The sequence below is a fragment of the Mytilus californianus genome, unplaced genomic scaffold (genome assembly GCF_021869535.1).
Source record: "Mytilus californianus isolate M0D057914Y unplaced genomic scaffold, xbMytCali1.0.p SCAF_5, whole genome shotgun sequence".
Lineage (NCBI taxonomy): Eukaryota > Metazoa > Mollusca > Bivalvia > Mytilida > Mytilidae > Mytilus > Mytilus californianus.
The window spans coordinates 26,646,334-26,674,095 of record NW_026262701.1 but is presented as its reverse complement, the minus strand read 5'-3'; the positions used below and the strand labels follow the sequence as shown (position 1 = coordinate 26,674,095).

At 33.3% G+C, this 27,762-nt stretch overlaps 1 protein-coding gene and 1 long non-coding RNA gene across 2 annotated transcripts in view; both read right to left on the bottom strand.

The window, feature by feature from the left end:
• Positions 1 to 27,762, bottom strand: part of LOC127701934 (E3 SUMO-protein ligase RanBP2-like) — a 69,188-nt gene that overhangs the window by 17,069 nt on the left and 24,357 nt on the right. The window contains exons 17-25 of the mRNA XM_052205903.1: positions 27,253 to 27,454; positions 26,392 to 26,523; positions 25,497 to 25,572; positions 24,888 to 25,129; positions 21,993 to 22,136; positions 17,612 to 17,936; positions 12,831 to 13,208; positions 9,654 to 10,748; positions 11 to 1,957 (exon numbers count right to left, since the gene is read on the bottom strand). Coding sequence (XP_052061863.1) covers positions 11 to 1,957; positions 9,654 to 10,748; positions 12,831 to 13,208; positions 17,612 to 17,936; positions 21,993 to 22,136; positions 24,888 to 25,129; positions 25,497 to 25,572; positions 26,392 to 26,523; positions 27,253 to 27,454 — 4,541 coding nt within the window. The remainder of the gene's footprint in view (positions 1 to 10; positions 1,958 to 9,653; positions 10,749 to 12,830; positions 13,209 to 17,611; positions 17,937 to 21,992; positions 22,137 to 24,887; positions 25,130 to 25,496; positions 25,573 to 26,391; positions 26,524 to 27,252; positions 27,455 to 27,762) is intronic.
• Positions 18,472 to 20,666, bottom strand: LOC127701938 (uncharacterized). The gene is made up of 3 exons (XR_007982257.1): positions 20,522 to 20,666; positions 19,844 to 20,082; positions 18,472 to 18,555 (listed from the first exon to the last, which is right to left on the bottom strand). It is a non-coding gene; the product is annotated as an uncharacterized LOC127701938 (long non-coding RNA).

Sequence of the window (27,762 nt, the reverse complement as noted above, 5' to 3'; positions counted from 1 at the left end):
GCTAACATACCTTTAACTGGAATTTTAGATTTTGCCAGTGAGATTTTTTTCCCAGGTTCGTAATCCTCACAACCAATACAGCCTGGACAGGATGGTTTCTTCTCATACAAATAGAAGTGGTCGGGTAGCAAAAATTGTCTTGCCATTGTTATTTGTTCCTTTGTAGCTTTCTCTTCTCTTACAAATTCAACACCATCAGTTCTATCATCAGAATTGTCAACACTTTTTACTGGTGATTTCTGGGTAGTGACAGAGGATTCAAGTTTCGCTTTGGCATCGTCAAATGCCTTTTTGAAACCAGTTGCTATTTCTTGATTTTTGAATTTTACAGCTAATTGTTGCATTGCAGGTTCGTCATCAGAGAAATCCATAGCAAACCAGATCCATGCTTTTCCATCAGTTTTTGGCATAGGTTTTAACTCTAATTCCTGGGTTAAATAATGATTCAAACAGATTTTATGAATTTGCGCTCGACGCATCAGAAGTCTAACTTTTCCACTTTCTTTATGTTTGGAGATTTTGATGTCACCCAGTCCGCGTTCTTTCCACTCACCATCAACAAATCTGAACAGTTTAGCACGATGTTGAAATAAACCTTCTTCATCTTCTTCTCCAGTGACAACATCAACAACACTCGGCAGTTCAATAATCGGTTCAAAATGAATGTGATCATCATCTCCGTCTTTATTTAGGTACATACCCTCAGCATCGGTGGGTGGAGACTTTGGACCTGCATCTTTTGATGGTGACAATGTAAAACTGAATCCACCGCTGCTCTTTTCTGGTGTAGCGGATGGATGTAATGTAAAGTTGAAACCTTTGGCTGCAGAAGCTGGTTTATTTTTCTCTACATCTGATTTTGTTGGTGTGAAAGTAAAACCAGCCGAGGCTGGATTGGATTCAGATTTGTCCTTTGTGGAATCTGGTGTAGGGAATGTGAATCCAGAACCAGCTTTAGTATCAGATTTGCCAGCTGTTCCAAAAGTGAATCCTCCTTTTCCACCAAAATTAAATCCACCAGCAGTACTTCCAAAGGCTGAAGACTTTTCCGTTTCTTTTGGTAGGTCTTCCTTTTTAACTCCTGGCTTCAACATACCACAGGCAGGACATTTGAGAACATCACCATTATTTGAAACAAGGCAGCCATCACATTTCCAGGCACCCTCTTTAGGTTTAAACAAATCACCAAATCCTTTCTTTGCCTCCTTCTTTTCAAGCTGACCTGACGCTTTAGCCTCCTCCTTAGTAACTCCAGGTTTAAGTGTTTGACAGGCAGGACATTTTAGCGCATCACCATTATTAGACATAAGACATCCATTACACTTCCAACTTCCTTCTTTCGGTTTAAACTGATTCCCAAATCCTTTCTTTTCATCTTTTTTAGCAGGCTCAGGCTTAGGGATAACTGTTGAAGACCCTAATGGCGTGCTAGGCTTAAATGACACTGGTTTGTTAGTTGTTTCTGTAACAGCTGGGGAAGGTGAGGCAGTAGTAATTGGAGCACTGGGCTTAAAGGTAAATGTTGAAGCTGGTTTGGAAGTGTTAGACTTAGTCTCTCCACCAAAACTGAAACCAGATGGTTTAGCTGTTTGTTGGAATGTAAAGCCACCTAAAGTAGACTTACTGGGTTCAGTTGTAGAAGTGGAAGAGACAGTCTGTCCAAAACTTACTGCTCCTGGGGTTGCTTTATTTTTGTCAGACTCTGGTAATTGTCCGAATTTAAATCCACCACTGAGTGGAGGTTTGCTAGTATCTGCTTCAGCTGTTGTTGTTTTTATTGCAGAAACTGTTTGTCCACCAAACTTGAATCCACTTCCTGTAGCAGGAGTTGTGCTGTCAGCTGCTTTTGTTGTCTGACCAAATTTGATGTCTGCAGCAGATGTTGGTTTTGCCCCTGATTGAAAGGAAAAGCCTGAAGATTTTTGATCCGATGTTGTATTTCCAAACTTGACACCACCTGAAAAAGAAAACATTAAAATTGTAACTAAAATATATATGAAACAAAGATTTGTGCAAAGTATCACCTCATCGCTAATAGACATTGACAAAAAATCTTATGCTCAGTGGGTATTATAAAAATTCAAAGTATGGTCAACAGGAAGTGACTGCCTGAGATATCTGAAAACCCCTAAACAGTACAATGCAACATTTCAAAGTTCAAGACCAAATAACAATCATTACTTAATACAGAAGTTGTGTAATAGAAAACAAAATATACAGATAGATGGACAGACAAACAGATGGACAAGGTAAATGCAAAATATCATTAATTCCATGGGCGAGTTATATATTTTTTCTTTTAAATCAAATAAAAGTTATCATGGTAAATCTATAACAAACTGGGTGAATTTTTTTCACTGATTTAATTTAACTAGTCAGCTTGATAACCATCATAAAACTTTTAAATTTCTTTATTTCAAGCTAAAAATCTTAATTTATTTTATACCATAAAATAATGAATTATCTCAGTGTTCTCCCCAGGCCCTTAAAGGACCGCGGGCCCGCGATGTATAATTTTTTACCGTGGTGGTACCGTTCTTACCGCGATGTATAATTTTTCTCCGTGGTGCTAAAATTTTCAGTTAAAAAATCGTAAATCGGTAAAGTTTTAAACGACTTGTTAAATCTTTTCCGTGCGGTATAAAACTCCAGGTGAAATTTGACCAGTTCAAACCAGTTCAACACGGATTGTTTACACCACGTGATCGATTTACCTTCATGAGGTTAACCTTTGTTGATTGGATTTAATCGATGTAATTAACACTTTTTACATGATTCTTTTGTGTTTTAATTTAGAGATCATAACTTTATGATCAAAGATAACTATTTTAAGGCTTCACTCACCACCTGACAAGTCGGCAAATACTTTGTACACAAACCGTTTTGACCCGATAGTTGTACATACGACGGTACATATTTTGTACATTATAAAGTTAGCTCAATACTTATATTATAGTTTTATATGTCTCTGATTAAACCATGGCCAAAATTATCTTTAATTATGACATAGTTATTGCATGATATTCCGGTTTCAAACTGTCAACAAGTAATTCAAAGGGGAAGGATCATATGACCCAGTTAGTTCACGTAGAATATTCAAGATTATTTACAATTAACTGCAATCTATTCTATTTTATAAATAAAATGCATGACTGTACCTTCAAACTGGATATCTATATCCATATGATCATTAATGAATAACAGAAGTGATCTTGCAATTTTAATCCATAAGCACATGTTAAATCTATTTATATCTACTTCCTGTCATTTTGGCGGGAAAATGTTGTTGACATTGAATATGACTTATAGATCTATAGACCTAAGATAAATTTATAGATTTAGGATTTTTTTTTAAATGGATCATGACAAATAAAGATTTAGATTTCAGTGCAGTATTAAGTCTGTATATATGTTTGATTATCACCAAAGACAAGAAAGGTTAATATTTACATGTACATGAAATCTATGGCAAAATATTTTAAAATTTATGAAAAATTTCTTTTTATTAAAATTTAAGATAGAAACTGGTTCAAATTATAACACAATTTTGTTCTTGTTAATTTTATATCTCCTTATGACAGGAATCCTTTCACATACAACAACTTTCTTTCTAGAAACTAGAAAGTTTTTTAAATTGAACATTTTTGTTCTCTTTTGAATCTGGGAACAGTATATCTAACAATATATATGTTCCTGTTTGAATGATATTTTATTTTTATTGATCATGGATTTTATATTTAATTACTTTATTAAATTTAGATGAATATCATGTAATGAATCATGTTTTATTTATTTTTAAAAAATATTAAAAGTATACAAACTGTTAATTGATCTTTTTAACCAATAATATTCTGACATACATGTAACACAGTACCACAGAATTAAAACAAGAGACATAAAAACTGCAGTAACTAGAAATATAGCGACACCACGCGACACATCTGATTATATGAATCATTTCACCAAGCTGTTCACACGCGTTACCCTGGTGCTATCCAAAAATCCTGGGGAGAACACTGATTATCTCCCTGTAAAAATATTAGAAACCATTATTTTTAGTTATTTTAATTTTATTTTGCTTTCATCATGTTCATGCAATATGAAATACAATATTTTTTTTTATTATATACACTTTTTCTAACTACATATATGTTTTTAAGCATAAGCTTTTACAAACAGTTCCAAACATTTTGCTTTGATAAAACTTGTTCGTAAAAATATTTGAACTTTTAATAATTTCTGCTATAACTAGTTTAGTAAATAAGATAATAAAATATAATTTCTGTCACATCTATTAATTCAAAAATAAGGTATGGATTATTTTACTTCAACAAATTTCATCAATGTATATGTTTTTAACTCTGAATCACGTAAAACGAATATCTGCAATCACATGTGAGTTACAATTTGTCTTCTATTGACAGTTAAATTACTCACTTAATAGAGAGGTCTGGACTTTACGACATCACTTACACATAATTTATACTAAATAAAAGACTTATTATGCATATTGGTATTGGGTAATGCAACAAGATTCAACTTGGATTAATCATTAAATCCTGTCAACCAAAAAAAAAAAAAAAAAATCTCAAAAAAACTAAAATAAAATGCTTCGCTGGGCACAGCTTGATACGACCCCAGAGGTCGAACCCTGAACAGTTGGGGCAAGTATGGACACAACATTCAAGCTTGATACACACTGACTTTGGATTGTGATTAAATATTTGACACAGCATAGGTTTCTGACACAGAATGAATGTGGTCTAAGAACTTATAAATTTTTAATTTACCAATTCAAACCATATCATTATTATTTGCTTTTATATATAAATCCTAAATAACCAATTTAAAATGGAAAATTTTAAAGAAAACTAGAGGCTCTAAAGAGCCTGTGTCGCTCACCTTGGTCTATTTGCATATTAAACAAAGGACACATATGGATTCATGACAAAATTGTGTTTTGGTGATGGTGATGTGTTTGTAGATCTTACTTTACTGATCATTCTTGCTGCTTACAATTATCTCTATCTATAATGAACTTGGCCCAGTAGTTACAGTGGAAAATATTTTGTAAAAATTTACAAAAGTTTACAAAGTTTATGAAAATTGTAAAAAATTGACTATAAAGGGCAATAACCCCTTAAGGGGTCAATTGACAATTTTGGTCATGTTGACTTATTTGTAGATCTTACTTTGCTGTACATTATTGCTGTTTACAGTTAATCTCTATCTATAATAATATTCAAGATAATAACCAAAAGCTGCAAAATTTTCTTAAAATTACCAATTTAGGGGCAGCAACCCAACAACGTGTTGCTTGATTGGTCTGAAAATTTCAGGGCAGATAGATCTTGACCTAATGAACAATTTTATCCTGTCAGATTTGCTCTAAATGCTTTGGTTTCAGAGATACAAGCCAAAAACTGCATTTTACCCTATGTACTATTTTTTAGCCATGTCGGCCATCTTGGTTCGCAGGCAGGGTCATCGGACACATTTTTTAAACTAGATACCCTAATGATGATTGTGGACAAGATTGGTTACATTTGTCTTAGTAGTTTCAGAGGAAAGATTTTTGTAAAAGATTACAAAAATTTACGAAAAATGGTTAAAAGTTGACTATAAAGGGCAATAACTCCTTAAGGGGTCAACTGACTATTTTGGTCAAGTTGACTTATTTGTAGATTTTACTTTGCTGAACATTCTTGCTGTTTACAGTTTATCTCTATCTATAATAATATTCAAGATAATAACCAAAAACGGCAAAATTTCCTTAAAATTACCAATTCAGGGGCAGCAACCCAACAACGGGTTGTCCGATTCATCAGATTTGTCTGAAAATTTCAGGGCAGATAGATCTTGACCTGATGAACAATTTTACCCCCATGTAAGATTTGCTCTAAATGCTTTGGTTTCAGAGATATAAGCCAAAATCTACATTTTACCCCTATGTTCTATTTTTAGCCATGGCAGCCATCTTGGTTGGTTGGCTGGGTCACCTGACACATTTTTTAAACTAGATACCCTAATGATGATTGTGGCCAAGTTTGGTTAAATTTGGCCCAGTGGTTTCAGAGGAGAAGTTTTTTGTAAAAAGCTAACAACGACGGAGGGAGACGACGACGACGGACAACGCCAAGTGATGAGAAAAGCTCACTTGGCCCTTCGGGCCAGGTGAGCTAAAAAGGATAAAAAGGAAAAAAAAATCCCTCCCCCAAAATTTTTTGAACCCCCTTATGATTCATCACACCCAAACTCAATCCCAGCCTTCCCTTTGTGGTATGGTACCTTGCAGTACAATTTCAGAGAGATCTATACACTTGAACACAAGTTATTGTCTGGAAACTAAAAAAATGCTTGTTTTTTGGCCCCAAATTCCTAAACGTTTTGGGCAATTTCCCCCAAACTCAAACCCAGCTTTCCCTTTGTGATATGGAACCTTATAGTACAATTTCATAAAGATCCATACACTTACACACAAGTTATTGTCCTGAATCTAGAAAAAGGCTTGTTTTTTTGCCCCTTTTTGGCCCCTAATTCCTAAAATTTTGAGGCAATTCCCCCCAAAATCAATCCCATCCTTCCCTTTGTGGTATGGTACCTTGCAGTACATTTTCAGAGAGATCTATATACTTGAACACAAGTTATTGTCGGGAAACTGGAAAAATGCTTATTTTTGGCCCCTTATTCCTAAACGTTTTGGGCAATTACCCCCAAACTCAATTCCAGCTTTCCCTTTGTGATACGGAACCTTGTAGTACAATTTCATAAAGATCCATACACTTACACACAAGTTATTGTCCTGAATCTAGAAAAAGGCTTGTTTTTTTGCCCCTTTTTTGCCCCTAATTCCTAAAATTTGGAGGCAATTACCCCCAAAATCAATCCCAGCATTCCCTTTGTGATATGGAACCTTGTGGTACAATGTCAGAGAGATCCATACACTAACACACAAGTTATGTCTGGAAGTTACAAAAATGCTTATTTTTGGCCCCTTATTCCTTAACTGTTGGTACCATAACCCCCAAAATCAATCCCAACCTTCCTTTTGTGGTATTGAACCCTATGGTAAAATGTCATAGAGATCCATTCACTTAAACTAAAGTTAGAGTGCGAAAACCAATGAGTCTTCGGACGACAATGACGATGACGCCAACGTCATACCAATATACGACCACAAAAATAGAAACAAAACAAATGCATTATATGCATAAAACATAGATCATATACTTAAGTAAAAATGGCATTATAAGTCATGCATCTCTATTTGAAGATACATTTAATAGTTCTAATGCAGCCCTTAGACATCATTGCTATAGTGTTGCCAAAAAAATAAATAAATAGGAAATGTGTTCCTTTTCTGTAAAATTCCTGAGAATTTCATCAGAGAAAAACAGTTGTATTAGGCCAAAAATATATAAATGTTTCCTGCCTCCCAACCAACCCCCTAAATGATTTTAGTGCATTTTCAAAAAATGAAGTTTTGTGTATTTTGAGTACCGTAGAAAGGCTTGTATAGTTCGCACTGGTACATAGTCCGCGTACAATTGTCCCCGCGAAATTTTAGGTAAAAAAACTTTTTGTAACTGTTAGAAAAGGTCTAATGAAACTCCGGTAATTTCAAATCCTGTGCGGTCGTTTGCGGCATTTTCTTGGAAAAACCTGTTTTCCATCATCAAACAGAAGCTGAAACTGCTTGTAGATGATTCTAGAACGCTTCATGATTGTTAAAATAAGTTTAATTCACTTAAAAAACAATTTAGAAACTTGTGTATGTTTAAACAGGAAGTTTAAAAAGCACGTGTAAAAGAAGAAATTAACCGGTGAGAGTCGAAATCCGTACATAACAGATATCACTATAATACGACTTTGAAAGTAAAACAGCTCCATCCTTTTGTAAAACAGTCTTTAATATATCTATTACATTAATGTTTGAAGGGTCTTAAGCTAATACAAACCATATTAGTCAGTATGAAACACCAAAACGGAACGAACAATAACCGATTACGTTTTGTAGTTTACAAATTCTAAGCTGGTTTACGGTTGTCTTTTTCACTATGTTTGTATCGTTTCAATCAAGCAGATACCAGTTTATTTCAACCAATGCATTGAAAAGAAACGAGAAATTTGTAATGAAAGGTTTAGTTTTTATATTTATCAGTATTAATTTGATATTGAATAAAAATAACTTATTAATATGGATGAGTTAAAATTATTAGTTTGAAAAATGATAAGAGCGCCCTCTACAATATAAATAACAAAGATAGCGGAACGTAAACAAACCACCTCGCCCGCGAAATTGAAATTTTTCTCTTATTTCTTGCTTATTGTACTCTATAGTCCGCACCCCGTCTGGAAGGTCCAATTTTGGAGAATAAAACCGCGGACTATACAAGCCTTTCTACGGTAGTGTATTCCTCTGTATTTTTCAGTCAAATATTTGTAATAAGATTGACCATAAACAAGTGGAAAAGTTGTCATAACATTGGAAATTACAAATATACCATTGTTCAAGTGGGAATAGACTATTTTCATATTACTGACTTTTGACTCCGGATTTTAAATTCTTTCGACAGGTTACCTACTCTATGGTAGGACATCCTGGTACTCGGTCAAGGCAACCAAAACAAGAAAAATCAAACACATAATCGGTGCAATATGGGGGGAAAGTTTACTGTTTTCTGATGATTTTGTCCTGTATAGAAAACATATAACAGTTAATTTTCCCCACAAATTGTACCGATTATAAGCTTGAATTTACTTCTGTAAGTTGCTCTTACTTGACAGAGTACCAGGATGTCCTACGGCAGAGTAGGTAACCTGTCGAAAAAATATAAACTCCAGAGTCAAAAGTCAGTAATTTGAAAATAGTCTATTACCAGTTGCTTTGTTCAAATAGGGATAAAACTTGGAGGAAACAGGTAAATATTGATATGCCAAAAAATAAGGAGAGAATCCCAACTGACTGACCTATTTCTTTTTATGGCTGACATATGTTTTTCTTAGGCCTTATTATAATGTGTAACTACACTGCTGAAGTATGACACCTACTGACCATAGATCTAGCCAGTGGATGAAGTGAAAGTAGATTCAGTATATATATTTAGAACGTCACTGTCACATATTAAGTCTACTCTATTCTTCTTTATCAAAATAAACAAGATCTGTCTGAGGTAACATTTTTTACTTTCATATATTTTCAAAAGAGAAATACTGAGCAACATGTGTAAACTGTATTTCTAATCGTTTGGGATAAATTTTCTTGAAGCTTATAGAATTCTTATTCATGAATAAATTTTTAGATTCTTTGATCATCATAAACTAAATCTCTTATAAGTGATACATGCTCATCAGCTGATAACTGCTATCACCATGATCACTAGAGTTCTAAATTCACACAATAAGATGACATAAGATACATTAAGTTTTCTATGTATGCCCCTTTAAATATATTGCATCCCATGCCATTGAATATATCTTTTGCTTTCTACACTTAAGCTTTAAGTTTTCCCCATTGAATTAATTTAGAACTGCATCAGCTAATTAAGTGTATATCACATTAATCATAGCCTGTATGTCGGACGTCTAAATTCCTTTCTCTTTGAGTGAAACTATATTATAACTTAACAGAAGGAGACTGCATAATTACTTACTTGATGTAGAACCAAATATGTTGGAAGATTTTGAATCTGTCTGTTTAACATCCTCTGGTTTCAGACCTGGCTTCAGTGTTTGACAAGCAGCACATTTCTGAACATCTGATTTATTTGATACCAAGCAAGCGGGACACGACCAGGATCCCTCCTCTTTCTTGAACATTGAACCAAGTGATGGTTTATTTGTGGTCACTGTTTTAGCTGGCTCTTTTTGCGCTTGATTTGATTTTACTTGATCAAGTTCAGACTGCAGTTTTTCAAAAGTTGTCTTGAATTTCAAAGCAAGGTCCTCATCTTTGAAACGAACTGCTAATTTTTCGATCTGAATTTCTCCCTCAGAGAAGTCCTGAGCATTCCAACACCATGCCTTTTTAGAAGACTGCATAGGAGAAAGTTTCATTTCTTTAGTAAGGAAATGATTGGCACAAACTTTCAAAACTTGTTCTCGTCTCATTAATAATCGAACACGTTTTGTTTGTTTATGACGTAAGAGTTTTAGTTCTCCAGTTCCTCTTTCCTTCCATTGTCCATCATCAAATCTAAATAATTTTGCCCGTTCACAGAAAACAGCTTCTTCTTCCTCTTCTCCTGTTTTTGTTTCAACAAGATCAGGCAAATCTATGACGGGTTTGAAATCAACATTAGGTTCATATTCATCTGTATGATCTTTTGATGGAGATTTTACAGGACTTGTCTCCCTTGACGATTTTCCAGCAAAAATATTTTCCTTTTGAGGGGATGGAAATATATACCCAGCAGCACCAGGAGTGGTTGTAGACGCCTTCTGTGGTGAGGTAAACAAATTCTGACCACCCTCTGGAGTAGTCGATGACACTTGTCCAAAACTGAATGGTGACTGGGTACCTGTTGTAAAAGGTTGTTGTCCAAAACTAAAGGTTCCTTTTGGTGCTGAAGAACCAGGAGCAACTGAAGTAACCATAGAAACAGGATTAGCTAATGGTTTGTCAGGTGATGTTGAAGCAGCTAGGAGACTGCCTAACAGTGGTAAAGTTGTGGGAGTAGCATTTGATGAACTTACAGTACCTATATTTTGTGCTGCTGGTGAAGTGCCATATACAGGTCGTTGCGGCTCTGAAAATGAGATTATCTAAAATTAAATTCATGAAAGGATTCTGCAAACTGTTACATTCAATGTGGAATCATTCACCAGACATTTTATGTATTTCATTCATAATTTTTCAATATCAAGCACGAAAATATGGTAACTGTGTTATTTTCATATGTACATTTCCATAATGTTTGTTGTTGATTGTTAAGCAACAGCCAATTACAGTCTCTGTAATGATCCTGTTTATCTATGAATTAGGTTCAGGCCTCGACAATAACGCTTGTCTGATTGTCCGGTACCAGAGGAAAAAAAGGTCGGACAAATAAAAGCTATATCAAGCTTGTCCGACAGGACAAGTAAAATTATTCTGCAGAAAATAAATTTAATCCAACTTTGATGAACAAAGTAATTATAAACAAAAAACAAGAAAAGAAGATAAAAACAAGTATTAATTTGACATGTTTACTTGCAATCGATACTTTAAAACTGGTTCTTTGTCAGGTACTTTTTAAGAGGTTAAAGGCATACTTTTCTCGAAAACCAGTATTACTGATCTGAATCAGCTATGCGCTTTGTAGATAAGGTAACTTTTCAAGACAGTTCGTCACCAGCTCGGAAATGATTCGGCTCCAAATTTAATAGACAGTTTGGCACCGTAGGAGACATATTTAATAGACATGATAAATAGACAGTTTGGCAATGCAGGAGACATTTCGGGACCAAGACAAATCAGTACCTCGTTTTCGGACCTTATTCTGTTGCTTTATAATAAATACCATACCAGTAATTTTTTTAGCAAATAATATTTTTTAAATAAAAATGAAGAAATTATGTACCATAAAATTCACAAAATCATATTTGATCATATGTAGAAAAAAACAATACTTGCAATACGGTGACATATAGTTGTTAATTTCTGTGTCATTTGGTCTCTTGCAGAGAGTTGTCTCATTGGCAATCATACCTCATCTTCTTTTTTTTATTGATTGCATTTGAAAAAACTTTTTTCAACTTAAAAACCAAGATACAAATCCAATGAGTGTACATTGACAGGCCTATCAGACGGTGCTTCATGTGCAGAGTCTGATGAGACTTTGGCATAGAAGAAAGCTAGAACCCAAGTCCTGTGACATGACTAGATTCAGTTGTTCTCAACTCATATTTTTGAAAAGTATTTCAAAAGATATAAATCAAATTCTGTTCTATTGTTTTAATTCATTTTGTTCCTTGAATCAACTTAAAATGCAAAAAAGGTCATTATTAAGATTTTTTTTGGACAAGTTACAATTTCATTTGGACAAGTAAGTTTTGGTATGTACTTGTCCTACTGGACAAGTTGAAAAAAAAGTTATTGTAGACGCCTGAGGTTTTCTGTTGAAGGTAGTTATTGTCCATATGTATGATGGTGCTCTAGCTGTGGGAAGACTAGTGTGAAACAAACGTTTAGGAGACGTGATGACCGCTTACAAATTTCCTGGTGGTGCTTAATGGTACTACATGTAAATACCTTTGCAGTTGAGAAAAAATCTGGCATAATGTGGAAGAAGTGCCATCAACATGTTAAACCTTTGAACAATGTTGGAAGTCTTGTTCTCAATATTTGCAAAAGGCATTGGCTAGAGGTATAGGGGAATGATTGAGATCTCACAAAACATGTTTAACCCCACTGCAGCATTTTTTGTTCCATCAGACATTGTAAAATTGAAAACAAAGACTTGGTGCGTTCATTAATTATTCGGAATCTAACAGGAAATGGATAGATCGCTTTCGTCTATAGATAATCCTGAGATGAGCAAAAGAATTTAATAATCCAAAACACTCAAGCGCTTATTGTTAGACAATTATAACCAAAGATGAAGCGTCCTGATAATCAAAATGATATCTAAACAGGGAACTGTTCCAGATCGGTAATAAAGAAAATTCTGTAACAAACATACTGTTAATCGTAACACCGTGATTTTGGTTTTAAATTCGTAACAATTATAGAAAAATCGTAACGGTTCGCATACATGTGTTTTTAGTTTATCAACATTATCTTGATTTTAGCAGGATGCTCCCAATCATCCAAATGAGATAAAATAACCTGATCTAAATCCTTTACTAACCAGGTGGCTTAGGAATCTCTGTCCTTATCATTCTTGGCTGGCAGGTATTGGTACTTAACAATTCTGCAAGCTGTCCTTGGACTTGTCCAGCCATCTGGGATGAAACCTGACCATGAGACTGTCCTGGCATCATACCAGGAATCATACCTGTAGACTGTGGCTGGGCACCAGGAACAGGGTACATGCCTGAATTGACTGATTGTGTTGTAGACATGGAGACTAAACCAGAACTCATCATAGGTGGTCCTTGTCTCCCAACTTGTCCTGTCATTATCTGACCTTGTTGGAACTGAAGAGCTTGACCTCTTAATGCTTGGGCAAAAAATCCTGCAGGAGGCATTTGCTGAGTTTGTGATGGATGACCAAGATTACTCACACCTGGAAATATATCAATAGTAATTAAATGGAACGCTGTGTAGAATTATAGGTAATTTGCTAGTTTTTTGTCTTTGTTTTAAGAGCCTTTACAACATTTCATAAATTTTACATCTGATATTAATGCTAAGATACATAAATACTTTTGACGTGATTTAAATGGGAAGACATTCAGTGAAAAGCTTAACAGCATTTCAGTTTTCTGTTATTTCTTAAAGCACTTTATAAACAATATAATTCCCACTTGCGGATTTTAGGTCTGGATAAAAAACTGAATGCAACACACACACACACAAATTAGCACACCTCACAAGTTCTAACCCTTGCTCCCTTTTTAAAGGTATATCAAATTTTCGTTTTGCTATTGTAAACCCCCCAAAAAATACAGGTAAAACAATTAATATCAAATGCAGAATTTGGAACTGAAGATTTTGGGCAAGATTTATTGAAATTTGGTCATGTCTTTAGCAGAAGTTAAGGATACAAAATGCAAGTGCAATTTTGCAGACATGGTAAAGTATAGTCTTCAGTGTTTATACTGCATCTGTGTCTATAAATAAATATAAGATTTCTATCATTCATTAGTGTTTATACTGTGACTGTGTCTATAAAAAAACATTAGATTTCTATCATTCATTACAGTGTCTATACTGTGACTGTGTCTATAAATAAACATTAGATTTCTATCATTCATTAGTGTTTATACTGTGACTGTGTCTATAAATAAACATTAGATTTCTATCATTCATTACAGTGTCTATACTGTGACTGTGTCTATAAATAAACATTAGATTTCTATCATTCATTACAGTGTCTATACTGTGACTGTGTCTATAAATAAACATTAGATTTCTATCATTAGTGTCTATACTGTGACTGTGTCTATAAATAAACATTAGATTTCTATCATTCATTACAGTGTTTATACTGCGACTGTGTCTATAAATAAACAATAGATTTCTATCATTAGTGTTTATATTGTGACTGTGTCTATAAATAAATATTAGATTTCTATCATTAGTGTTTATATTGTGACTGTGTCTATAAATAAACATTAGATTTCTATCATTCATTACAGTGTCTATACTGTGACTGTGTCTATAAATAAATATTAGATTTCTATCATTCATTACAGTGTTTATATTGTGACTGTGTCTATAAATGAACATTAGATTTCTATCATTAGTGTTTATATTGTGACTGTGTCTATAAATAAACATTAGATTTCTATCATTCATTAGTGTTTATACTGTGACTGTGTCTATAAATAAACATTAGATTTCTATCATTCATTACAGTGTCTATACTGTGACTGTGTCTATAAATAAACATTAGATTTCTTTCATTCATTACAGTGTTTATACTGCGACTGTGTCTATAAATAAACATTAGATTTCTATCATTAGTGTTTATATTGTGACTGTGTCTATAAATAAATATTAGATTTCTATCATTCATTAGTGTTTATACTGTGACTGTGTCTATAAATAAACATTAGATTTCTATCATTCATTACAGTGTCTATACTGTGACTGTGTCTATAAATAAATATTAGATTTCTATCATTCATTACAGTGTTTATATTGTGACTGTGTCTATAAATGAACATTAGATTTCTATCATTAGTGTTTATATTGTGACTGTGTCTATAAATAAACATTAGATTTCTATCATTCATTAGTGTTTATACTGTGACTGTGTCTATAAATAAACATTAGATTTCTATCATTCATTACAGTGTCTATACTGTGACTGTGTCTATAAATAAACATTAGATTTCTTTCATTCATTACAGTGTTTATACTGCGACTGTGTCTATAAATAAACATTAGATTTCTATCATTAGTGTTTATATTGTGACTGTGTCTATAAATAAATATTAGATTTCTATCATTCATTAGTGTTTATACTGTGACTGTGTCTATAAATAAACATTAGATTTCTATCATTCATTACAGTGTCTATACTGTGACTGTGTCTATAAATAAACATTAGATTTCTTTCATTCATTACAGTGTTTATACTGCGACTGTGTCTATAAATAAACATTAGATTTCTATCATTAGTGTTTATATTGTGACTGTGTTTATAAATAAATATTAGATTTCTATCATTCATTACAGTGTTTATACTGTGACTGTGTCTATAAATAAACATTAGATTTCATTCATTAGTGTTTATATTGTGACTGTGTCTATAAATAAACATTAGATTTCTATCATTCATTAGTGTTTATACTGTGACTGTGTCTATAAATAAACATTAGATTTCTATCATTCATTACAGTGTCTATACTGTGACTGTGTCTATAAATAAACATTAGATTTCTTTCATTCATTACAGTGTTTATACTGCGACTGTGTCTATAAATAAACATTAGATTTCTATCATTAGTGTTTATATTGTGACTGTGTCTATAAATAAATATTAGATTTCTATCATTCATTACAGTGTTTATACTGTGACTGTGTCTATAAATAAACATTAGATTTCATTCATTAGTGTTTATATTGTGACTGTCTATAAATAAACATTAGATTTCTTTCATTCATTAGTGTTTATACTGTGACTGTGTCTATAAATAAACATTAGATTTCTATCATTCATTACAGTGTCTATACTGTGACTGTGTCTATAAATAAACATTAGATTTCTATCATTCATTAGTGTTTATATTGTGACTGTGTCTATAAATAAACATTAGATTTCTATCATTCATTACAGTGTCTATACTGTGACTGTGTCTATAAATAAACATTAGATTTCTTTCATTCATTAGTGTTTATACTGCGACTGTGTCTATAAATAAACATTAGATTTCTATCATTCATTACAGTGTCTATACTGTGACTGTGTCTATAAATAAACATTAGATTTCTGTCATTCATTACAGTGTTTATACTGCGACTGTGTCTATAAATAAACATTAGATTTCTATCATTAGTGTTTATATTGTGACTGTGTCTATAAATAAACATTAGATTTCTATCATTAGTGTTTATATTGTGACTGTGTCTATAAATAAACATTAGATTTCTTTCATTCATTACAGTGTTTATACTGCGACTGTGTCTATAAATAAACATTAGATTTCTATCATTAGTGTTTATATTGTGACTGTGTCTATAAATAAACATTAGATTTCTTTCATTCATTACAGTGTTTATACTGCGACTGTGTCTATAAATAAACATTAGATTTCTATCATTCATTACAGTGTCTATACTGTGACTGTGTCTATAAATAAACATTAGATTTCTGTCATTCATTACAGTGTTTATACTGCGACTGTGTCTATAAATAAACATTAGATTTCTATCATTAGTGTTTATATTGTGACTGTGTCTATAAATAAATATTAGATTTCTATCATTCATTACAGTGTCTATACTGTGACTGTGTCTATAAATAAACATTAGATTTCTATCATTAGTGTTTATATTGTGACTGTGTCTATAAATAAACATCAGATTTCTTTCATTCATTACAGTGTTTATACTGCGACTGTGTCTATAAATAAATATTAGATTTCTGTCATTCATTACAGTGTTTATACTATATCTGTGTCTATAAATAAACATTAGATTTCATTCATTAGTGTTTATATTGTGACTGTCTATAAATAAATATTAGATTTCTTTTATTCATTACAGTGCATACTGTGACTGTGTCTATAAATAAACATTAGATTTCTATCATTCATTACAGTGTTTATACTGTGACTGTGTCTATAAATAAACATTAGATTTCATTCATTAGTGTTTATATTGTGACTGTCTATAAATAAATATTAGATTTCTTTTATTCATTACAGTGTTTATACTATATCTGTGTCTATAAATAAACATTAGATTTCATTCATTAGTGTTTATATTGTGACTGTCTATAAATAAACATTAGATTTCATTCATTAGTGTTTATATTGTGACTGTCTATAAATAAATATTAGATTTCTTTTATTCATTACAGTGCATACTGTGACTGTGTCTATAAATAAACATTAGATTTCTATCATTCATTACAGTGTTTATATTGTGACTGTGTCTATAAATAAACATTAGATTTCTATCATTAGTGTTTATACTGTGACTGTGTCTATAAATAAATATTAGATTTCTTTCATTCATTACATTGTTTATACTGTGACTGTGTCTATAAATAAACATTAGATTTCTATCATTCATTAGTGTTTATATTGTGACTGTGTCTATAAATAAATATTAGATTTCTATCATTCATTACAATGTTACACTCTGCTGCTTGATTTGTAATTACTTGATCATTCCTTTGTTGATTTCCCACAGTGATATACAATGGAAACACCCAAATAAGAATAACAACTTAGAAACTATATCTATTTGAAACCACCCTCTGTTTTAATAACTTTTTACAACTGAAAACCGTACCTTCCATTCCAGGTTTATGATTTACTGTCCAACCACTTGTGTCCTGTCCTGTAATTCCCTGTCCTGAGCCATTGTCTTCATAAAAATCACCATCGTAAAACTCATCTTCTATGTCTGGCTGTGGTATATACTGACTGGTCCTACCAACACGGCTAGGTATTGGTCGACCTCCTGGTCCAGGTGACATTGGATAGCCGTATGCTGGCTGATGCATCATGGGAGGTGGTGGAGGTTGGTATTGAGGTCTGTACATTGATCCAGCGTATGGTGAAGGGTACATCTGTGGAGGCGGAGGAGGTGGTTGTCTCTGGCTTAAAAGCAAATCCTGCAAAGTTTCAATATTCTTATAACAATGTATAATTATGTGCTTCTATTTCAAGATTTACATACAAAGTCAAATATTGTCTTCCAACTTAGTACTACCGCTACAAAAATAATTGGAGCAGTTGGAACAATGATGAATTTCAAGTGCCCCACATTCCATACCTTTTTTCAACAATTTAACTGATAACTTGTTTATGTATTAAAACATTATATTAACCTAACTATATACACTAATGAAAATAACACGAATATCATTAATTATCTAGATTGACAGGCGATAAGTTATCATTACATGTCAGAACTTAATACCGATATTCTACTTATATATATGAATTGTGTGCTGTGTTCCAAGTTTCAAAATGAATTCTATAGATTACCAGAGTTAAACATTTAAACACAAGAGTGCACACGCTGAAATGTCTCGCCTTCTTTACTAATCATTGATATTATGTTGATAGTCCTAAATATAAAGCTTTATTACAACTGTCACATAAACTTAACATTAACCAAGTAAACTAAACATTGACCAATGAACCATGAAAATGAGGTCAAGGTCAGATGAACCATGCTAGGCAGGCATGTACAGCTAACAATTCTTCCATACAACAAATATAGTTGACCTATTGCTTATAGTTAAAGAAAAACAGACGAAAACACAAAAACTTAACACTGAGCAATGAACCTTGAAAATGAGGTCAAGGTCAAATAAAACCTGCGTAACTGACATATAGATCATAAAATATTTCCATACACCAAATATAGTTGAACTATTGCATATAGTATTAGAAAAAAAGACCAAAACTCAAAAACTTAACTTTGACCACTGAACCATGAAAATGAGGTCAAGGTAAGATGACACCTGCCAGCTAGACATGTACACCTTACAATCATTCCATACACCAAATATAGCTGACCTATTGCATGCAGTATTAGAAAGAAAGACCAAAACTCAAAAACTTAACTTTGACCACTGAACCATGAAAATGAGGTCAAAGTCAGATGACACCTGCCCGCTAGACATGTACACCTTACAATCATTCCATACACCAAATATAGTAGACCTATTGCATACAGTATAAGAAAAACAGACCAAAACACAAAAACTTAACTATAACCACTGAACCATGAAAATGAGGTCAAGGTCAGATGACACCTGCCAGTTGGACATGTACACCTTACAACCCTTCCATACACCGAATATACTAGACCTATTGCTTATAGTATCTGAGATATGGACTTGACCACGAAAACTTAACCTTGTTCACTGATCCATGAAATGAGGTCGAGGTCAAGTGAAAACTGTCTGACGGGCATGAGGACCTTGCAAGGTACGCACATACCAAATATAGTTATCCTATTACTTATAATAAGAGAGAATTTAACATTACAAAAAATCTGAACTTTTTTTTCAAGTAGTCACTGAACCATGAAAATGAGGTCAAGGACATTGGACATGTGACTGACGGAAACTTCGTAACATGAGGCATCCATATACAAAGTATGAAGCATCCAGGTCTTCCATCTTATAAAATATAAAGCTTTTAAGAAGTCAGCTAACGCCGCCGCCGCCGTAGCCGGATCGCTATCCCTATGTCGAGCTTTCTGCGACAAAAGTCGCAGGCTCGACAAAAACGAGAAACACTTATGAACCACATCAACAAACGACATGTATGCCTAATTTCAGACAAGAGTGCACACGCTGAAATGTCTCGCCTTCTTTACTAATCATTGATATTATGTTGATAGTCCTAAATATAAAGCTTTATTACAACTGTCACATAAACTTAACATTAACCAAGTAAACTAAACATTGACCAATGAACCATGAAAATGAGGTCAAGGTCAGATGAACCATGCTAGGCAGGCATGTACAGCTAACAATTCTTCCATACAACAAATAGAGTTGACCTATTGCTTATAGTTTTAGAAAAACAGACCAAAACACAAAAACTTAACACTGAGCAATGAACCTTGAAAATGAGGTCAAGGTCAAATAAAACCTGTGTGACTGCCAAATAGATCATAAAATATTTCCATACACCAAATATAGTTGAACTATTGCATATAGTATAAGAAAAACAGACCAAAACACAAAAACTTAACTATAACCACTGAACCATGAAAATGAGGTCAAGGTCAGATGACACCTGCCAGTTGGACATGTACACCGTACAGTCCTTCCATACACCGAATATACTAGACCTATTGCTTATAGTATCTGAGATATGGACTTGACCACCAAAACTTAACCTTGTTCATTGATCCATGAAATGAGGTCGAGGTCAAGTGAAAACTGTCTGACGGGCATGAGGACCTTGCAAGGTACGCACATACCAAATATGTTGAACTATTGCACATAGTATTAGAAAAAAAGACCAAAACTCAAAAACTTAACTTTGACCACTGAACCATGAAAATGAGGTCAAGGTCAGATGACACCTGCCCGCTAGACATGTACACCTTACAATCATTCCATACACCAAATATAGTAGACCTATGGCATACAGTATAAGAAAAACAGACCAAAACACAAAAACTTAACTATAACCACTGAACCATGAAAATTAGGTCAAGGTCAGATGACACCTGCCAGTTGGACATGTACACCTTACAGTCCTTCCATACACCGAATATACTAGACCTATTGCTTATAGTATCTGAGATATGGACTTGACCACCAAAACTTAACCTTGTTCATTGATCCATTAAATGAGGTCGAGGTCAAGTGAAAACTGTCTGACGGGCATGAGGACCTTGCAAGGTACGCACATACCAAATATAGTTGAACTATTGCACATAGTATTAGAAAAAAAGACCAAAACTCAAAAACTTAACTTTGACCACTGAACCATGAAAATGAGGTCAAGGTCAAATGACACCTGCCCGCTAGACATGTACACCTTACAATCATTCCATACACCAAATATAGTAGACCTATGGCATACAGTATAAGAAAAACAGACCAAAACACAAAAACTTAACTATAACCACTGAACCATGAAAATGAGGTCAAGGTCAGATGACACCTGCCAGTTGGACATGTACACCTTACAGTCCTTCCATACACCGAATATACTAGACCTATTGCTTATAGTATCTGAGATATGGACTTGACCACGAAAACTTAACCTTGTTCACTGATCCATGAAATGAGGTCGAGGTCAAGTGAAAACTGTCTGACGGGCATGAGGACCTTGCAAGGTACGCACATACCAAATATAGTTATCCTATTACTTATAATAAGAGAGAATCTAACATTACAAAAAATCTGAACTTTTTTTTCAAGTAGTCACTGAACCATGAAAATGAGGTCAAGGACATTGGACATGTGACTGACGGAAACTTCGTAACATGAGGCATCCATATACAAAGTATGAAGCATCCAGACCTTCCACCTTCTAAAATATAAAGCTTTTAAGAAGTTAGCTAACGCCGCCGCCGCCGGATCACTATCCCTATGTCGCAGGCTCGACAAAAAATTACATCCTGGTAATAACAACTATTAAGTCTTTTATTAAACTGATTCCATCAAATATCTAAAGCATAGAGGTTAATAAAGACTCATTCAGGCCAATTTGCAAAATTGTGAAAGAAGTACTTAAAAAAAACAATATGCATTTAATCACAACAACCTAAGAGTTTCCATATGTAAAAGATGGGGAAAATATTGGTTCATGTAAATATTTCTATATATAATTACAAATGATACATCAAAAACATTGTCTGAAATCATTTTTTTTACTTTTTATATAATTTTCACCATTTAAAGCAGAAAGTATCTGTCAGGGTTTCAATAAATTACTTGCATCTCATTGAATAGCCCATTAATCTAGGGTAGGATCAAGTAAAACTCTGCAGCAGCTACAACTTCTTACATTGACAAGCACCTGTAGATCAAGCAAAGGACCAGTTGGAATTTTTTTTGTGTTTTGGAAAAACTGTAGAAGATAGAGAGAACCTGTAAGCAGAGAATTTGAAATTTGGAAACTACTTCTTCACTACCAAAACTTCAATCATAAATATAATTTGAAGTATGTTCATTAAGTTTGAGACATACCTTTAGCCCCTTAATGGTAGATTCTAGTTCTGTATGTCTATTTCTCATATCTTGAACCAGATCTATAACTGTTTCTTGTTTCTTTTCTATTGCCCATATTCTGGCTTCTAACCTCTCTGGACTAGGACGTGCATGCTGCCGAGTCTAAAATGAATTAAGTTTTAATAACAAAAAAACAAATATAAATTAGAGGCATATACTGTAAATTCAGAAATTATTGTGAGGCTTTTATAAATACTAAAAATGCAACTGAGCAAATCTGACAATAATAAAAACTCACATTCCGATATATGATGCATATATCTGTATGTAGATTTCCCTGAAATTGCAATAAATAATCTCCCATTGTTATCTATTCTTCATAAATCGCAATAATAAATGTACAAAATAATTTCTGAATTAACAGTAATCAAAGCAAAAACACAATATGAAGATTCACATAAACCTGACTGGTAGCTGTCTAAGAGTAATAATGTTAACTACAGTAAGGAAAATCAACATGAAATAAAGTCAGATAAAACAAGTGAAACTGTGAGCTACTGCTCACTGATGATACCCCCAGCCCAAATATGCATTTGTTGTTGAGTGATGAATCTGAAAACGCATCACACGGTATAGCTGACTTATATAAACCCTGAAACCAAATTTCAGAAATCCTTATGATGTAGTTCCTGGCGACGAAAAACATTCATGGGACGGACAGACGGATGGATGGACGGACGGACGTAAGGATGGACGGACGGATGGACGGACAGACAGAGGTAAAACAGTATACCCACACTTTTTTAAAGCGGGGGAATAAAAAGATTATGATCAAACCTTACATCTGTTTATATCAGAGAAATGAATATGGAAACTGTGAAAATATATGGAAACTGTATTGGCACTTAGGTAAATCAACAGTAAATTAGTAGACAGGAAATATGCATAACTATGGCTATATGAAATACACACCAACTTATAAAGTAGAAATCTACAACACAAACAAAAACAGGATAATGCTAAAACACACAAAATTTTGTAATGATTTTAATAACAAAATATTGACTTATTCTCAAAATATCTGTAACAAGAATATTTGTCCATAAAACACTGTGTGCTGCTAGAATAATCATATTTTTTATGTTCAGCGAACATCGAAATCTAGGTCAAAATCCGATTTTGTATTTATTTTGAAAAGTTCACATCATAACAAACAAGTTTCCAGTTGATAGGATGCAACTTCATGGTAAACTATCTAAAAATTAACCTTTAACCTTAAATGGGACAGAAGAACAGACAAATGGACAGACGCACAGATCCATAAAAACAATCCCCCTTCTTTCACAAGCAGGGCAAAAAATCATTTGATAAACAAAATTTTTAATTTTGTATGTGCAGGAACCATGAAAATGAGGTCAAGAACAAGGCACATATGCCAGATGGAAACTTCAGAGCACAAGGCATCTGTAAACAAGATTAATATCATTCAGCACTTCTGCCTTCAAAATATGAAAATCTGAGAATAGAATTCATGACAAAAATCTCTGTTTTGTTGATCTTGTATTGCTGACCATTTAGTCTGTTTAGTTTCTCTCTATCTTCTTTAGTTTTTGCTAAGAACACAATAGAGGGTAAAAAAAAAATCCTCATTTACGGGCAATCACTCCTATAAAGAGTGACTGTCTACTAGCTATATTGGCAAAATTTGACTTGTTAGTAAATCTTAACTAGCTGATCATTTTTGAGATTTAAAGTAGATATAAGAAGATGTGGTATGAGTGCCAATGAGACAACTCTCCATCCAAGTCAAAATTTATAAAAGTAAACCATTGTAGGTCAAAAGTACAGTCTTCAACACGGTACCTTGGCTCACACCAAACAACAAAGAGTCTATTTATCTATTATAATTTTTATCATATAAGGTAAAAGGGAAAACAAATGGTGAAAATGGTCATTAAAGGGCAATAATTCCAATAAAGAGTCGTCGGACGATTTCCTCAATATTGTCTTAATTGTACATCTTGTCTTTCTGATCATTTTTCCTTATTTAAGTTTTTATCTATCTATTATAATTTTTAAGATATAAGGCAAAAACACCAAAAGGGCAGTAACTCTAATAAGGAGTTGACTGATGATTTCAACAATGTAGATTTATTTGTAGGACTTGTCTTGCTGATAATTTTTGCACTTTAAAGGTTCTCTCTATCTATTATAGTTTCAAAATAACAGGCAAAAATTTTTAAAAAAAGGTAAAATTTGTCATTTAAGGGCAATAACCCCTATAAGAAGTCGTCTGACAGTTTTAACATATATGGATAATTTTTAGAGCTTAACATTCTGAACATTTCCGCTATTGTCAGATTTCCTCTATTTATAACGGTTTTCAAAATAATAGACAAACTTGCATTTTACCCCTCTGATCTAATTTTAGCCATGTTGGCCATCTTGGTTGGCACTTGGCAGGCGAGGTCATAGGACACATTTTTTAAACTACATACCCCAATATTGAGTGTGGCCAAGTTTGGTTAAATTTGGCCCAGTAGTTTCAGGAGAGAAGATTTTTGTAAAAGTAAACAGACGACGGACGCAAGCGATGAGATGTGATGAGAAAAGCTCACTTAGCCCTTTGGGTAAGGTGAGCTAAAAACGGCTAAAATGGTCAATGAAACACATATTCAATACATTGCCAACAAGACCTTAAATAAACCTTCCTGTGAGGCCAAATAAATTTCATTAGTTCTGGATAACTGAAGCGCAAGTAAATTCAATTCAAGGCTGGATACTTCTATCTGGATAGCTGAGACACATCATATATTTAAATATACTTGTGATCAAATGTACAAGAATATAACAATTCAATTATCAACAAGAACCCTGTAAACTATACAAGGCTACATATCCAATCAACCATACCTCCATATTGAACTGTAATTGTTTAGATCCGGGAGATTTTCCTGGTGTTCTTGACTTGACTGCTGGAGTACTAGCCACAAAACCAGATGATATCACTGATGGCTTAAGATCAACTTGTTGCTCTTTACCATTAGGTGTACTAAAACTTGTATATTCTTCTTCAGAGTCATTTTCCTCGTCCCCTTCCAAGTCAGGTGGTTGACCCGTACTATTCATGCCATTACATATACTGTCAACAAGGGCTAAACACAAAATTTTTCAATTAAGAACACAGTCATTGAAATTTTTCATTTCACAAATGTCCTTAAAATAAAAACATGGAAATATTCCACACTAGACATACTTTTGTAACTTCAAGTGTAGTTTTGTACAAAAAAAGTACACAAAATCAGTTTATTTTTTAATATATTTAAATATGAAGATTTACAACTTAATAAAACAAAATCAGGTTATTCTATAATATACATGTATTTAAATATCAAGATTTGCAGCTTAATGTTAATTTCTACTTTGTCAGCAAGGAATTTCATTCATTGCCATTTTTATAAACTGTACCCATCCCTATAACATTTAAGTTCAAAATAAATAAGAAGTCCTACGTGTACTAACCAAGACCAGGCATCCTAAGTCCTTCTATCTCATTAACAACTTCATCTATTTCTTTAGGAACAATACTCTCTAACTCCTGTCAAACATATAAAGATAAATAGTATATTCTTGTAGATACAATACTCTCTAAATCGTGTGAGATATATAAATACAAATGATTGCAATACACATAGTTATAAATAAACATGCTATGAAAAAATGCAGTCTGTATGACAATGTGAATCTCACACATTTCAAAATCTAAGCACCTTCACTAAGATGAAATAGAAAGAATTTACTTATTGTAACAACTTTTATGACCAATACACCTTATCGCTATTTGTCCGCCATTACTGGACATCACACAAGTTCCCGTAAAATTTTGACCTCATAATAGAAAATGGCTGACGCCACAATGGAAAAGTGATTGTTGTATGACGTCAAAAGTTCGAGCGGGACAGATTCTCGGGTCAAGCGGGATTAGCGATAAGGTGTATTCATTTTTCATGTAAAGGTAAAGAGTATAAAGAGGACCTTTAATATTACCTATGGAACATAAGGCTTAACAATCATTTTATTGTTTTATTGCAAATTATGAGTTCAGCACATTATTCTTTTTCCAGAGGCAAATGTACTCTGCTTCTGAGTGAGGAAAACAGTTTAAGCTGATTTTAAAAAAATTACTAAAATTTGTGGACAGTAACTGCCATTGAATATCGATATTAAAATATGAAAGTCTAATAAGACAGTAATTTTTTAAAAGGCATGTGCAGCATTGTAACAACACCTCGACTTAACAACACATATTTCTCACAAAAAATGATAAACTGATGTTCACTATGTTTTATACATACACAAGATTTAAATTGAAAGTTAAAATCTTTAAGACATTCAATTATTTTCTTCATATACTTACATGATTTTTATGTGTCTTCAGTCTATCTAATGTCTGGTACAGAGTATCCAAAGCCCTCTCCATTAATGCTAACTTGTCACCAGCAAATCCTATGTCATCAGAATTTATATCCCTTGACATGTCACGGTAAATCTGAAATATTCCCATTAACAGAGAGTTGTAGTCTATAATCATAAAACCATTCATAGGGCAAAGAATTTCCTGCAACAGGTTAGTTCAATTGAAATTGTATTAAAATCTCTTAAAAATAGTTTGGTATCAATATTGCTCAGGTGAAACAACTTGATTCAGGTGACTATTTTATATTTACCCAAGTTCCATAAATTTTATTGATTTTTATTTTATTTTTAAAATATACAAAGTAATGACTATTGTGAATATTGTTCTTACATTGTACTGTTATACCACTGTCCCAGGTTAGGGGAGGGTTGGTGCCTTCAAACTAGTATACCCTGCCACATTCTGTATATGCCCGTCCCAAGTCAAGAGCCTGTAATTGAGTGGTTGTCCTTTGTTGCTGTTTATCATAATTGTTTTTTGTTCATTATTTTTTACATAAATCAGACCGTTAGATTTCTCAAATGAATTGTTTTACATTTGTCATTTCGGGCCTTTTATAGCTGACTATACGGTATGGGTTTTACTCATTGTTGAAGGCCGTACGGTGACCTATAGTTGTTAATTCTTGTGTCATTTGGTCTCTTGTGGAGAGTTGTCTCATTGGCAATCATACTACATCTTCTTATTTATATAAATGTAGGTTTCAATTGTCTTTGTGGTTTCATAGGACATTTTCTTTTTAAAACTTGCAGATGAATGTAATGTAATGGCAAATGAGTAAATGAAATCCTCTCTCAATACCTTAGCCAGATAGTATGAAGCCCATGGTGTTTTGATAGATTCAAGCTTCTCTTTTGCCTCCTCTAAACTTCCCCTCCTCATGGCAACAATGGCCAATGAAAACTGAGCCTGGTCTTTAATATCTTGTATCTGGTTTGAATCTACTTGTCCACTGTCACCATCATCAAATAATCTTTCTTTAGGCCTTCTTTGTGCTATTTTCCTATAAAAAAAAATAAAGCTACCAATACAGGTTAATATCTTCCTCCTTTACCAAATGAAATATTTTCTTTTTGCTTTTGACCAAAAACGCAAGTAAGGAAATTCAGTGAACTGTTGTTCATGGCTTTGACTGTAGAATCAGAAAGACACCAATTCAACAGAACTGTATTGAAGGGATTGAACATGAACAATTATGTCTAACCCCACATCATTTTTTATGTGCCAGTTCAAGGTCAGGACACTGTAACCTTGATGTTATGCTTGGTGTTGTCTGCCATAGTTGTTTTTGGTTTAATGTTATTAGCTTAC